The 14,590-nt window shown below is 39.1% G+C and overlaps 1 protein-coding gene across 1 annotated transcript in view; it reads left to right on the top strand.

Annotated features, from left to right (window-relative positions):
- ANKFN1 (ankyrin repeat and fibronectin type III domain containing 1) overlaps nt 1–14,590 on the top strand; it is a 144,759-nt gene that overhangs the window by 115,584 nt on the left and 14,585 nt on the right. Inside the window, exons 13-15 of the mRNA XM_070736009.1 lie at nt 6,656–6,822; nt 9,753–9,900; nt 13,252–13,420. Coding sequence (XP_070592110.1) covers nt 6,656–6,822; nt 9,753–9,900; nt 13,252–13,420 — 484 coding nt within the window. The remainder of the gene's footprint in view (nt 1–6,655; nt 6,823–9,752; nt 9,901–13,251; nt 13,421–14,590) is intronic.

Here is a 14,590-nt window from a genome sequence, read left to right as displayed (position 1 = left end):
ATGGTATAGTTTCCAGTCAGGGAGTCCAAGGCCACCTCTACTTCTACTATCTTGTAGGTCTATTCTTTTGATGCTTGGTTTTTTATTTTGCCAAATAAATTTTGTTGTTGTCTTATTCAAATTTGTAATTTAAGTGGCACTGTTTGGAACAATTAAAATAATTTGGGCAAAATATTCATTTTTATAATAGCTATATGACATAATATTGATATTTGCAAGTTTTCCCACTTTTTAAAGTCCAATTTGATTTGTTGTACCAGCTTCTTCTAATTATTATCTTTTAGTGATGAATATTTATTTGTTAGGTTGATACCTAGATATTTAATTTTCTTAACCACTTGTAGACTCAATTCTCCTGCTAATTTTTCTTCTTGTTTCAACATCATGTTTTTGGTCAATAATTTAGTTTTTTGTTTATTTATTTTAAGGACTGACACTAAACCGTATTTTTCTATTTCATTAATCAGTAATGGATCTGTTTCTTGTGGGTCTTCCAAAAAAAATACCAGGTCATCAGCAAATGCCTGTAATTTATAATCTTCTTTTTTAACTTTAGTTCCTTTAATGTCCAAATTATCTCTAATTGTGTTTAATAGCATTTCCAAAGTTAAGATAAATAATAGGGGTGACATTGGACAACCCTGCTGGACTCCCTTTTTTGTCTGAAATGTTCTAGTAATATCTTCATTTATTATCACTTTGGCCGGCTGGGGAGAGTACGTATATAGTTTCTATCATTCTTGAGAATTTGCCACTGACATCTTACCCTCCCAAAAATTGACCAATTTTGTCAGCCTCAGCCTAATCTGTTCATAAATACTCCATCTCAAACTCAGGAAGACCCTCAAAGTTTAAAGTCTTTTCAGAAACAAATTCAGATTGATTTGAGGTTCTTTATTTGTCCGCATTGCTGAGGTGTGGCATCTGACCTGAGCAAGGATTGGTGGGGCAGGTTTTAGAACTACTAAACTCATGATAAGGTAGACACAGCCTATCCCTATAGGGATGTCAAATTCAATTTCATTGAGAGACGCATCAGGGCTGAATGGGTGGGTGCGGCTGAATGGGTGGGCATGGCCATCTTGACGCCACTCACTGAGTGTGGCTGATTGGGTGAGCATGGCCAGCTTTAGGTCACTTCCCAAACTGCTGGCATGTTTACTGTTCGCATTGGGTAGACTGGGCTAAAGCCACCCTGGCTAGATATTTCCTCTTTACACTGGGTAGACTGGGCCGAAACAACATGGCCTAGCCCCTTACATTTTCCACATCGCAGGCTGGATCCATCCCACAGCCCTTGTGTTTGACACCACTAGCCTATCACTTGAATGACTACTATTTGGACCAGAGTTGGATCCCAATAGGATGTAGTGTTGGATCCCAGAGTTGTGCCCAAAGAAAAAAAGATAGACAAGAGAGAAACATTTTTTAACTTGCCATACACACCCCTACTGCCTCCTTGTGGTCAGTCAGTCACAGGGTGCTCTTGGAATTACACCTGTGACACATTGAAGTTAAGGGATACTGTAAATTTTATCCTCTACCTGGAAAAAAAATACTAGTAATCTTTCAATTTTAGAACCTGAGCAGGGGAGACTCTGCATCCCTTTTTGCTGAGAAGAGACAAATGTCAGCTTTGGAAAGCACAGCCACTTCTTTTTGCATAACATGTTTAGCACCGGAAGCTAATTCTGACAGCCGCTGACACCTTTAATTTTCTCCCTCTGCTCCCTGCTTTGTCTTTTGAAATCCCTTGGCAAAATCTGCCAAATTCACTTTCGGGTTACATTCTGAAGCAACAAAAATGTTATTATCTTTTTCTTAGGGAGGAAAAAAAGAAAGAAAAAATGAACAGTTAGAAAATCATGTGAACTCTTTTTTCTCCAGATCACACACATTTATATGTTAATAATATTTGTTTGTTCATTTGTTTAATAAATTTATATAGCTGTCCAACTGACATGCAATGACTCCATATCTCTTCCCCACAGCTCCTTGGTCTAAAGAGACTTCTCCACATTCACACCAGATTTATTTATTTTTTAATATGGTTTAATTCCAATTCTGTTTTTCCCCTCATTTCCTCCCCTCCCATTTTAAATGCTTGAACCCATCTACAGAATATTAGCAAAGAAACAAAAGATAGGACCTCATCACTATGATGGGTCAAAGCAAACATTATATTAATTCTGAAAGAAAATACTGATTTAACTTTAATCAGAAATTATAGGCCTCTCTCGTTGTTGAATACAGATTATAAAATGTTTATGTCAATAATAGTTGAGAAGACTGAAAAGGTTTTTAGTAGAATTTATACATGTGGATCAAAATGGCTTTTTTTTTTTTTTGCCAAAAAGCCAAATTGGGAACAATACGAGAATAATACGTACTTGATATGTTAGAATATTATGAAATGCATAGCGATACGCAAGTGGTACTGATGTTCCTAGATGCCTCAAAAGCCTTCCATAATGTCAAATGGAATTTTATGTTGCAACAACTAAGATATATGGATTTTGGTGATAAATTTTTAAACATGTTCAGGGCAATATATTCAAAACAAGAGGCCACAGCAATAGTGAATGGAGAGGCAACACAAAATTTTAAAATTTGGAAAGGCACAAGACAAGGACGTCCATTGTCCCCATTATTATTTATATTGACTTTGGAAGTATTAACAAGAATAATAAGAAAAGACACACAGATTAAAGAATTTGAAATTAAAGGAGAAAGTTATAAGCTGCAAGCTTTTGCGGACGATTTAGTTTTTATTCTAGAAGAACCGTTGCAATTGGGTGTGAGGCTCATGGAGGTACTGGAAGAATACTGAGAAGTAGCCAGACTAAATGTAAATAAGGAAAAAAACAAAATGATAGCTAAGGACATGACTAACAAACAGAAAGATGATTTGACCCAGGGAATAAATGTTCAATTAGCAAACATGGTGAATTTTTTAGGGATTTATTTGACAGCAAGGGGCACATCAATCAAGGAGAACAATTATATTAAATTATTAAATCATATAAAGGTAGATTTGGAAAGATAAAACTCTCTTTTATGGGTAGAATAGCAACAATTAAAATGAGTGTTCTGCCAAAACTACTTTTCCTATTCCAAAATGTACCTATTAAATTAGAGAGAAAATACTTTGATAATCTGAATGAAATTGTGTTGATATTCATATGGCCGAGGAAAAAGTCAAGAAGTAAATTGAAATTACTTCAGGAAGCCAAAGAAAGAGGTGGGTTCAGTTTGCCTGCTTGGGAATCACATTACCAAGCAGCAGAGACTACCTGGATCAAAGAATGAATAACTCTAAGAAACTAAAGATTATTAACATAGAATGCCATGATATTCAAGCAGGATGGCATGCATTCCTCTGGTATGAAAGACATGGCACATCAATACTCCAAAGACATTATATACGAGAGGCTTTATTTGGGGTATGGAACAAAATTTCAAAAAACAGAACTATAGGGAAAAATCAATCTGGTTCTCCAGCCTAGAAGTAATGGTGTAGCCAAATCCTATAAACCAGGGGAAATTGTAACATATAAAAATATATTAGATGAACAAAGGGGATTAAAATCAAGACTGCAATTAATAAGAACAAGGATTGGAATTACAATGGTGGCCATAATTACAAATTCAGTCAAGTTAAATGAAAGATATGAAAATATGGGGCATCCGCAGAAACATAACGACATTAGATAAGCTTCAATTGGGGACAGAGGAGAAAATGATCAAATAAATATATATTTTTTTACTAGACTACAAAATGGAGGAAGAGTGTGTTAAAGAGAAGATGATGGTATGGGCAAAGAACCTTGGGTGCAATATTGAATTGGAAAAGTGCAAAAAATTGTGGGACAAAACCAGGAAGTTAACTCTGGCCACATCGAACAAAGAGAATTTATATAAAATGTTAGGCTAGCTAATCCAGCTAGGCAAGCTAAAATGTATAAAAACTTATCACCAAAATGCTGGAAATGTGACCAAACGGCAGACACATACTACCACATGTGGTGGACATATAGAAGGGCAAAATAATACTGACACAAGATTAGTGGTTGGAAGAAATGATCGGACAAAGATTACAAAGCAGAATTATTTCTATTAGGAATTACAGAAGATCTAAGTAAACAGTTAACATATTTAATACTGCATATCGTAACAGCAGCAAGAATAGTTTATACCCAACAGTGGAAGAGTGAAAACACACCTAAAGAAAGGGAAATAATAAAGAAAATACTTGATTGTGCAGAATGTGATAGACTGACCCTAGAGCTGAAAAATAAAGAAGAGAAAGAATATTGTGAGATTTGGAATAGATTTTATCAATAGTTAGATTCAAGGAATAGGAGTCGGAACAAGTAAGAACAAAGATGTATAGATTGAAACAAAAGGCAATATATGCAATATAGTATATAAGCATATATAAGAGGTTAAGTATGTGTATATAATTTGTAAGTAGTAATGTATATTGTATTCAGAAGAGACTTGTGTTATACTTCATATGGCGGAAATATTGCCAAGACAGTTCCACCATGTACATTTTGCAGAAGAGATGGAGTAACGACACGGACACCAGAGCTGGATTTAAAATTGGGTCATTTTTATTAAAATAAATTTGCATAATTTATTAGCATAAATCAGCATAATCAACATAATTAACTATGACCCTAACAATGGACCTGCAGGGTCAAACAATTGCTTCCGGGGCGGAAAATGACGTAGAATAAACTTCCGGGGCAACATATGGGCGTAGCTCCATGCTAGTCCAGGTGAGGGACCCCTCCCTCACCTGAGACCATGCCATGCACTTGCATGTGGGAGGTCCCGCCGGCTAACCCCTAACAGGGGAATTAAATGTGCGGGACCCAAAGACAGGTCCCCCCCACCTACTCAGGTTGTCACCACCACAAGATTGGAGAGAACCTGTAAATCATCCCCAAAGATGCCCAACGGAGAACACGCAGTTGCTAAACCACCACCCAGTTTTCCGCCCCTAACCTGCCTACCCAAATGACCAAAGGTAAGCCAATTAGCCTAACAGGTGCAAGCACCCCCTAACCGCTTATCCATCTCCACAGTGTGGAATAGGTGAAAAAACGGCCCGGCTAAAAGGCCAGACCACCAAAAATTCCTATTCGGCCCCCTAGGGCGACCCAGAATAGCACACTGCAAAATAGGGAGGGCGGGCGGGTGTCTGCTCAGATGACAAGGTCTGGGCGAAAAGGCTGAGCCCGGGCCTGCCCGCCCTTTTATAGGGCTGGCAGGCCCCGCCCGGACACGTCATCGATCAGGCCACCCTGGCCTGATCATCGGCCAAAGTCTCGCGATCTCGCGAGACTTCGGCCGAAAACAACATGGCAGCTACGCCATGTGTCCGGTCTCCCCGAACCCTCCTGCAAAAGGCGCCGGTGATGTAAGTACCACCGGCGCTATTTTCTTCTTTTTAACAATAAAAGTTTTAATTTTTTTTAAAAAAATAGGATCTCATAATCATGGCTTTCAGATTCTGGCAAGTGTGCTAAATGAATTTGACTGTGAGACTGTCAGTAATAGCCTCTTGATATGGGAGGGAGATTAATTGGTTCTAGATCTTCCAAGTATTATTTAAAATGCTTTCATCACCCATTTAGAACACGTTAGGATTAGGAACATTTCCAGTTCCAAATACAAGGCTAAAAGGAGGTAAGGAGTTCTTTCCATATACCTTGGCAATTTTTCCTTCTGCTGTTGCAATTGAAGCACCGCTGGAAAACTATCAGTGAATTTATTTAGTCTATGAACATACAAATAGGGAATTGATGTCATGTATCTGATACCCACATCCTGAAGCCACTTTCTACACAGTAGCTTCTGCCCATAGCTTCCTCCCAAGGCTCCAATTGAGAGCCAGTTTGGAATAGTGATTAAGGCATCAGGCTAGAAACCAGAAGACTGTGAGTTCTAGTCCCGTCTTACCATCCAATTGTCTTCTTCTTTAATCTGTTATCTAATACATGCTTGAGTAAACAAACAAACTCTGGGAAGCAAAGGCAAATTATTTCAGAACAACTTTGGCACAAAAAAACCCACCACCCCACAGGGTTGTTTTCCCCTTCCTTGTAATCATGGAGTAATTATGCTTGTATTTACTGCAAACAATCAGAAGTTTTGTATTAATTTTTATTGTTTCTTTCTGTACTTTTCTCTCTTTTTGTTCTTTTTATTTTGTAATAGTTTGTGTTAATTTATATTTTTCTCTTTAAAGCTTTTAATAAAATGTATAGATAAAAGGAACAAAGCATGGAATTTGGAAAACAAAATAATATTTCTGCTTCTGCTGCTACTCTCACCATAACTACCACTAATAAAATTAATAGTGTGATGACTAATGATAATGATGGCAACAACAATAATAATAATAATAATAATAATAATAATAATAATAATAATAATAATTTGTGACAATACCCTTAACACCATCAAACAACATCTTGGGATGTTGGGAAGGATTTGATAGGTGGATAAAAATGCCAAATGGCTGACTGAACAACATGCCATAATAATAAATAAAATACAGTATTACCCATTGCTTGGTGAGCCCTTTTTTTATTTTAAGTCAAGGAAATTTTTGAACCTGTTTTTTATTCCTTTTCTCTAACAGGACATACTTTCCTATCACAGAAGGAGCCAACAACGTCTTGCTCCAGGCCTTTATTTGGGCTACTTAAAACTCTGCAGTTCCGTTGATCAGATCAAAGTGCTTGTGTTACAAAAGCTGCCCAACATTTTGTGCCATGTTAAAATCCGAGACAATTGCAATGTGTCCAGGTAAGAGGAGAAACATCTCCCAATCATGCTGATTAGAATTTGCTTCTGAGTTAGTTAGTTAGTTAGTTAGTTAGTTAGTTAGTTAGTTAGTTTTATTGCTTTTTTTTATGCCGCCCTTCTCCTTAGACTCAAGGCGGCTTACAACATTGTAGCAATAGCACTTTTTAACAGAGCTAGCATATTGCCCCCACAATCCAGGCCCTCTTTTTACCCACCTCGGAAGGATGGAAGGCTGAGTCAACCTTGAGCCGGTGATGAGATTTGAACCACTGACCTGCAGATCTAGCAGTCAGCTTCAGTGGCCTGCAGTACATCACTCTACCCACTGCGCCACCCCAGTGCAGTTGGCTTTTGTGATCTGGATTCCCTTAGTCATTCACTCTGTGAATTTGCTTTCCCATTGGAATGGTGATCTCAGACAGCATTGTTCATCATTATGAATATCGAGGCATATGTCAAGATTTCTTATCATCATTGTCATCATATGTCAGTTATCTACCCAGTTTGGAGCAACGAGCCAGATTAATGCAACCTGACAAATAAGGAAAGAAATAGCCAACTCCATATCCCAACAGTAAGATCCAGGGATACACTTCCTCCTTGCCTTCACCCAAAGACTAATTAGCCCTCTCACTGTAATCCAGTTGAATGGGTAATTATCAAAGACAGGCCAGATTTGCAGAGATACTGGGTTTGTTTGTTTTGCCTACCTATAGTCCATGTAGATCTTCCACTGTCACCTACAGCTTGACCAAGGCAACACCACAATATTATACCTTAATCTCTGCCTCTTTCAGATGCTAGGCAGCATCACAATAAATGTAGAAAATTGATTGCTTTTGCATCACTCCCCTTGTCCTCCTGTTGTACATCAGCAGTGGGTTGCTCCTGGTTCGGCCCAGTTCTTAGAACCAGTAGCATCAGCAGTGGGAGGCTCCGCCTACCCACCCAGAATGCTTCTGTGCATGTGCAGAAACCTCTGTGTGGGTGCAAATCAGTTGTAAAGGGTTTTAGAACCCACTGCTGCTAGATGGTGGAAGGTCTTAAGCATCAAACGTATCAGGAAAGACTTAATGAACTCAATCTGCAGTGGAACCCCGACATAAGAGCTGCTCTACTTAAGAGCAACTCGAGATAAGAGCTGGGAGGGGAGAGATATTTTTGTTCTACTTACAAGCCCAAATTCGAGATACAAGCGCCAAGGAGCTGTCTCCTGAAGCCAAACGCTAACTTCTGCGTTCGGCTTCAGGAGACAGCTGCGAAGCGGCGCGCGTGTTTTAAAAGGTTGCAGCCGGCCTGGGGGGCTCGGGGGGGTGCTTGCAGCTTTCTTTCTTGCTCTTTTTCTTTCTCTCTTTTACCTTCCCTTCCTCTATTTCTTCTTTTCTTTCTTCCCACCTTCTTCCCTCCCTCCCTTCACTCATTCCTCTCTTACTCTCCCCTTTCATAAGTTTCCTTGCTTCCTTCCTCTGTTCCTGTCCCTTCCCCCTTTCTTTCTTTCTTTCTTTCTTTCTTGCTCTTTTTCTTTCTCTCTTTTACCTTCCCTTCCTCTATTTCTTCTTTTCTTTCTCCTTCCCACCTTCTTCCCTCCCTCCCTCCCTTCACTCATTCCTCTCTTACTCTCCCCTTTCATAAGTTTCCTTGCTTCCTTCCTCTGTTCCTGTCCCTTCCCTCTTTCCTTCCTTCCTTCCCACCCTCCGTCCATTCATTCACCCATTCCTCTCTTGATCGCTTAAAGCCGGTCCCTGGTGCAAAAAGGGTTGGGGACCTCTGTCCTACAGGATTGGGTGGCAGAGAAGTTGAACATATGTAAATTTAAAAGTTTAAGAAAGTTTACAAGTTAAGTGAAAGAAACTTCATTATTCATTTATATGTACATGTACATTTCTTCATTAAAAACATGTCTTTCTGCATAATTTAGACTAACTTTATGAGTTTTTTGAGGGCTGGAACCAATTAAAATTATTTACATTAATTCCTATGGGGAAAAGTCGTTCGAGATAAGAGCTGCTCGACTTAAGAGCCCAGGTCCGGAACGAATTAAACTCGTATCTCGAGGTACCACTGTAGTCTGGAGGACAGAAGGAAAAGGGGGGACATGATTGAAACATTTAAATATGTTAAAAGGTTAAATAAGGTCCAGGAGGGAAGTGTTTTTAATAGGAAAGTGAACCCAAGAACAAGGGGACACAATCTGAAGTTAGTTGGGGGAAAGATCAAAAGCAACATGAGAAAATATTATTTTACTGAAAGAGTAGTAGATCCTTGAAACAAACTTCCAGCAGACATGGTAGATAAATCCACAGTAACTGAATTTAAACATGCCTGGGATAAACATATATCCATCCTAAGATAAAATGCAGAAAATAGTATAAGGGCAGACTAGATGGACCATGAGGTCTTTTTCTGCCGTCAATCTTCTATGTTTCTATGTTTCTATGCTTCCGTCCAGCATTACACTAAAGTATACATATTCCAACTATTCTCTTGTTTCAGCTTCATGTCTTCAATCTTAAGAAAAAAGGAGAAATAAAAACCCAGGCTGGCTATACCCAATGAAGAGCCGCCCCGAGTTTTCGGAGAGGGGCGGCATACAAATCCAAATAATAAATAAATAAATAAATGAGTTAATGAGAAAATTGAGCTCACCCACCCACCCGCCTGAGACCCCTAGGAATGTGCATTAAAAATTATAGAAATATGGAACAGCCTGCATGTCAAAGAAAGTCTTCAGCTTGATATGCACATGCAGAATGAAATCAGAAAGTTGGCCCTTTTTTCTAACCACAAACCATTGGGCCTGTTACAAGTTTAGAAGGTTTTACTATTTGAGAACAAAAACCCCGACAAAGCCCAAATGTACATTCAGTAAATTCTTCCTTCTGCAATGAACTTTTGTTATATTTCTAATTTTAACTTCACTCCCTATACAGAGAGGAGTGGGACTGGATCCAAAGACTTTCTGGCTCAGAATCTATGGAAAATATGGATCATTCTTCAGAGTGTCCAACTCGACTGTTTTTTGAGCTCCAAATGGCAATGAGAGCTCTTCTTAAACAGATCAATCTACCTCTACAACAGGTATTATTTATTTGTTAAATTTATTTGCCGCCTATCTAGCCATGGGGCTATGCAATGTGACTCTCCTCATACATCTCATTTCAACTACTTAAAACTTACTGGTAGGGAAAATATCAGTAATATTTGCATATTGTATGTATTTGCGCATTTGTGTATGCATTTGTGTGCATGCATGCTGATGAACAATGCTGAACCTGAGCTGATTTGGTATCAAATTTGATTTGTGTACATTTTGCTCCTGCTAGGGAAAGATGGAGTTGTATTTTGCTCGGGACAGATTAATGAAAGCTGTATTATAATTCATAGCCTTGTTTCCTTTGCAAGCTTTCAAAAACGGTGTTTTAAACTACAGTGAGCTCATGGTAAAATCCTGTATAAAACTTAATTTAAGCCAAGATAGTAATCAGTGCCATAAAACAAATGGCCAGCTGTAAGTGGCAATAAAGCTTGCTCTTATATATCTCTGAAAGCGTGTAAAATATGATTTGAGTTGGAGATTGAAATGATCTATATGTGTATATATGAAAGAGCGTTCCTGAGAGCAGGAATTTAAGCTAGGCAAGATTAGTGTGGCAAGTTTTATGAGTGTAGCAGAAAAGTGATTTATTTAGAGGGAATAAATGATATGGATGGTCAATGCCTAACATTTAGCCAATCACATCTCCAAGAGTATGTGCACTGGATGGGTGTCCGTGGGAAGAGAGAGGGAAGGAAGTGACCTTAAACTAGCAACCTCTTAAACAAGAAGTGTGTGAACTGAGAAATAGAGTAGGAGCACAGGGTAAATCTTTAACTCTCTGTCTGCAACCTGTGGCCAGCAGGTCATGAAGTGGTGAAGGGTCATTACCATTTGTTTCGCACCTTCAAAAGTTGGGTGAGATGTTGAATGAGCACCAGTGTATAATGAAGCAAGTGGATGAGTGCTTCTCATATGTCCAGGTACCAAGCCTTTGCCCCAGGGTGCATCTCACAATGCTGTGTTTAAACAGAATAATTTGAGGTTATACAACCTAGCTGTCAGTTGCCTTTGCACTGCAGAGTCAGCTCACAAGACTCAAGTGAGCCAACACAATTTCTTGAAATGATTATGATGAAGATGGCCCATTTGGTTAATCTTCTTTAAATGTAATCAGTCTCAAAAAAAATTTCTCTGTGCTTCTTGGCTTTCCTTACTAAAGATTGCAGATTGTTTGCATTTTTAGCCTTCAGTGTAATGTTATCAGCATAGCACACAGTATTCCGTCTGCTTATACCAATACTATACTCAATTTTATTTCAATCAACAATCCAATATATGGATGTCATTTTGATTGTTGGAAGGCTGTAAGCCATGAAGAAATCACTGACACTGGATTGACATAAATTAATCAAGTTGTTCTCCTGTTTCATTTTAGTTTTCTAAGCCATAGAATCCTTGTTTTCCCCTCGTTAATATTTCCAATTTTGGCCCTCCAGTCCAACAACAACATGCACATTTTGTTTACAACATCTGTGTATTATAATAACAGAATTGTTATTATGGATCAGTTGTTGGGTAATCTAGAGAAACTTGGATAGCACGCTGGCTAGGGAATTGTGGGAGTTGAAGTTCGTACATCTTGAAAGTTGCTGCATAAACAGTCTTTTTTCCACCTTATGTAAAACTACTTAGTATAAACTCGTTTTATCATGGCTACACAAAAGTGGCCAAGGATATAGAGAACTCCAAGCCATAATCAAATTCACTACCTTCTCTGTGGTTAGCCTCTCTTTTAAGTGACAAATCTGATCACTACTCCTCCAACACATAACCATTTAAATGGGAACAATTCATTCATGGAGCATATTGAAGGGAAGTGGAATCTAGCCTGACTCCAGGCTTTTAAAAAAGTTAAAGATAAACTGATAAATGAAGGAGTCTTGTGTTAAATCATCGTAGGCAGCATATCTCAACTTTAAGAGTTAGAATTTCTTACCAGCCAGTATTGGACATCTGCTTCTGAAATATTTGTACATCCCATTTTGAAATAAGCAGCATTTCTTCTCTTTTCCTAAAAAGATCCCAGCCTGTAACAAGAGCAATGATTTATGGAAGAGTAGAGTAGAGTGCATATAATCCAAAATTCAGTTTGGAGTAAAAAGAATCCTTAATTAAATATACACTGTCATTTGACTTTCGTATTTTTCCTGTAGTGCAGCTTGGGGGGGGGGTTGTTTTTTGTTTTGCATTGTCCCAATTTGTGGGAGGCTGATAAAAGAGCAGGGAAACAGACAAAACACACACACACCCGAATTTTTCCTAGTTTTTTTTTTTAAGTTCTGAATATTTGAACCAAATTGATTTTCATGATTTAATGAAAATCCAAATGAATGATTTCCAAATGAAAATCTTGGAAAGATCATGGAGTGGGTTTTCTAGTTAATATGTAACATGGATGTAGGAAAAGCAAGTAGGATGCTTGGCTGAATAGCTAGAGGTATAACAAGCAGGAAGAGGGAGATTGTGATCCCCTTATATAGAGCGCTGGTGAGACCACATTTGGAATACTGTGTTCAGTTCTGGAGACCTCACCTACAAAAAGATATTGACAAAATTGAACGGGTCCAAAGACGGGCTACAAGAATGGTGGAAGGTCTTAAGCAAAAAACATATCAGGAAAGACTTCATGAACTCAATCTGTATAGTCTGGAGGACAGAAGGAAAAGGGGGGACATGATCGAAACATTTAAATATGTTAAAGGGTTAAATAAGGTCCAGGAGGGAAGTGTTTTTAATAGGAAAGTGAACACAAGAACAAGGGGACACAATCTGAAGTTAGTTGGGGGAAAGATCAAAAGCAACGTGAGAAAATATTATTTCACTGAAAGAGTAGTAGATGCTTAGAACAAACTTCCAGCAGACGTGGTTGGTAAATCCACAGTAACTGAATTTAAACATGCCTGGGATAAACATAGATCCATTCTAAGATAAAATACAGGAAATAGTGTAAGGGCAGACTAGATGGACCATGAGGTCTTTTTCTGCTGTTAGTCTTCTATGTTTCTATGTTTCTATGATGTTATTTTGAGGGGCCAGGCTGAGGTTGTCTGTGTGTATGTATGGTTGAATGCGGAACGTTGGAGCATGAAACCTTTTCTGAAGCAGGATTAAGAAAAGCATACGTGTGTGTGTGTGGGTGTGGGTGCATTATATGTGCATGTTTACATGCCTTCACCCACATCCAAATGCCTATGTTTTATAGACATGCCTATCTGATAGAGTTTAATGTTTTATATCATTGCGAGGGAGGGGTGTTGCTATAAATGCCAAGTTATAACTTTCTCTCCCTCCCCCCCCGCCCCCATTTCTTTTCTGTGCGTGTCCCTCTGTAGGCTAAGCTGTTCCGTCTGTATACACAGGAGGTGTTGGAACTGGGTCACAATGTCTCCTTTCTTCTCCTGCTCCCTGCCTCAGACGACGTCTGCACTGCCCCAGGACAGAACAACCCTTACACCCTGCACACAGGATTCCTTAACCTCCCTCTTCAGATGTTTGAACTTGGTATACTACCTTGGTTCTCCCAGAAATATTAACTCACTTGCCTTACAATAAAATCACAAGGTTGTATCTGTTTCCCCTATCCAGCCTCTGCCTCCCACTCCTCAGCGGAGAGTCAGTAAATCATGTGATTTCTTGGCAACATCACTTTTTCTCTCTGACTCCAGATAGAAGACAGACAGACAGACAGACAGACAGACAGACAGACAGACAGACAGACAGACAGACAGACAAAAACAGAGACCTGCTAACCAGGTTAGGAGAGCTAGCCATCATTCCCATCCTGAAGAAGTTGGCCAGATATCACGCAACACACAACCCTTGAGTGTAGTAAAGCAGGCAGAATCAGGTCACTCTGAAATCGGTTAATCAGCAAAGCAGAGTGGGTCAGTCTGGCTTAGCGGTGATTTTGATGTTCTTCATAATTGCCGCTATTTGCCTACGCAGAATAGTTGGAGCTCAGACAAATACATCCATTATGTATGCATTGGTCATTTTATATAGGAGAGACAGCATTTCTGTGACAAATGTGGCTAATTAGGAGTCATTCTGGAGGAGAGCAGTGGGGGGGGGGGCGGTTTGGAGTAATTCCATTTCATTTGTTTGGAAGAACAGCTGCCCTGATTACCAGGGCTGGGAAACAACAACAGAAATGGGGTGCTTCCTCCAAGTCTAAATCCCCAGATATAACTAGAAAAGATAAGAAGCTGAACTACATGGACTTTGATTCCATCTGATCATTTGTAATTTTGAGAGCATCTGATTAGCACACTCACAAAGTGATTCGCTTATGCACAATCTGCTGGCAAGATCTGTGGTGGCACCATGGTTAGAATGCAGTATTTCTGGCTGACTCTGCCAACTGCCAAGAGTTTGATCCTCACTGGCTCAAGGTTGACTCAGCTTTCCAACCTTCCAAGGTTGGTAAAATGTGGACCCAGATTGTTGGGGGCAATAGGCTGGCTCTGTAAACCTCTTGGAGAGGGCTGTAAAGTTCTGTGAAGCGGTACATAAGTCTAAGTGCTATTGTTATTCCTTGTACACATGGCCAACTACAAAATGCTTATTAACCAGAAGGTAAATAGCCCTAGGGATGTTCTTATCATTATTGTAAGGTGTGATTGTCAACACTATGGGGCTAGGTGTCCCTACATTGTATTGCAGTATTCTGCT

This window comes from Erythrolamprus reginae, chromosome 2 (assembly GCF_031021105.1).
Source record: "Erythrolamprus reginae isolate rEryReg1 chromosome 2, rEryReg1.hap1, whole genome shotgun sequence".
Lineage (NCBI taxonomy): Eukaryota > Metazoa > Chordata > Lepidosauria > Squamata > Dipsadidae > Erythrolamprus > Erythrolamprus reginae.
Note: the sequence above shows the minus strand (reverse complement) of the source record. Positions and strands in the feature narration are given on the sequence as shown.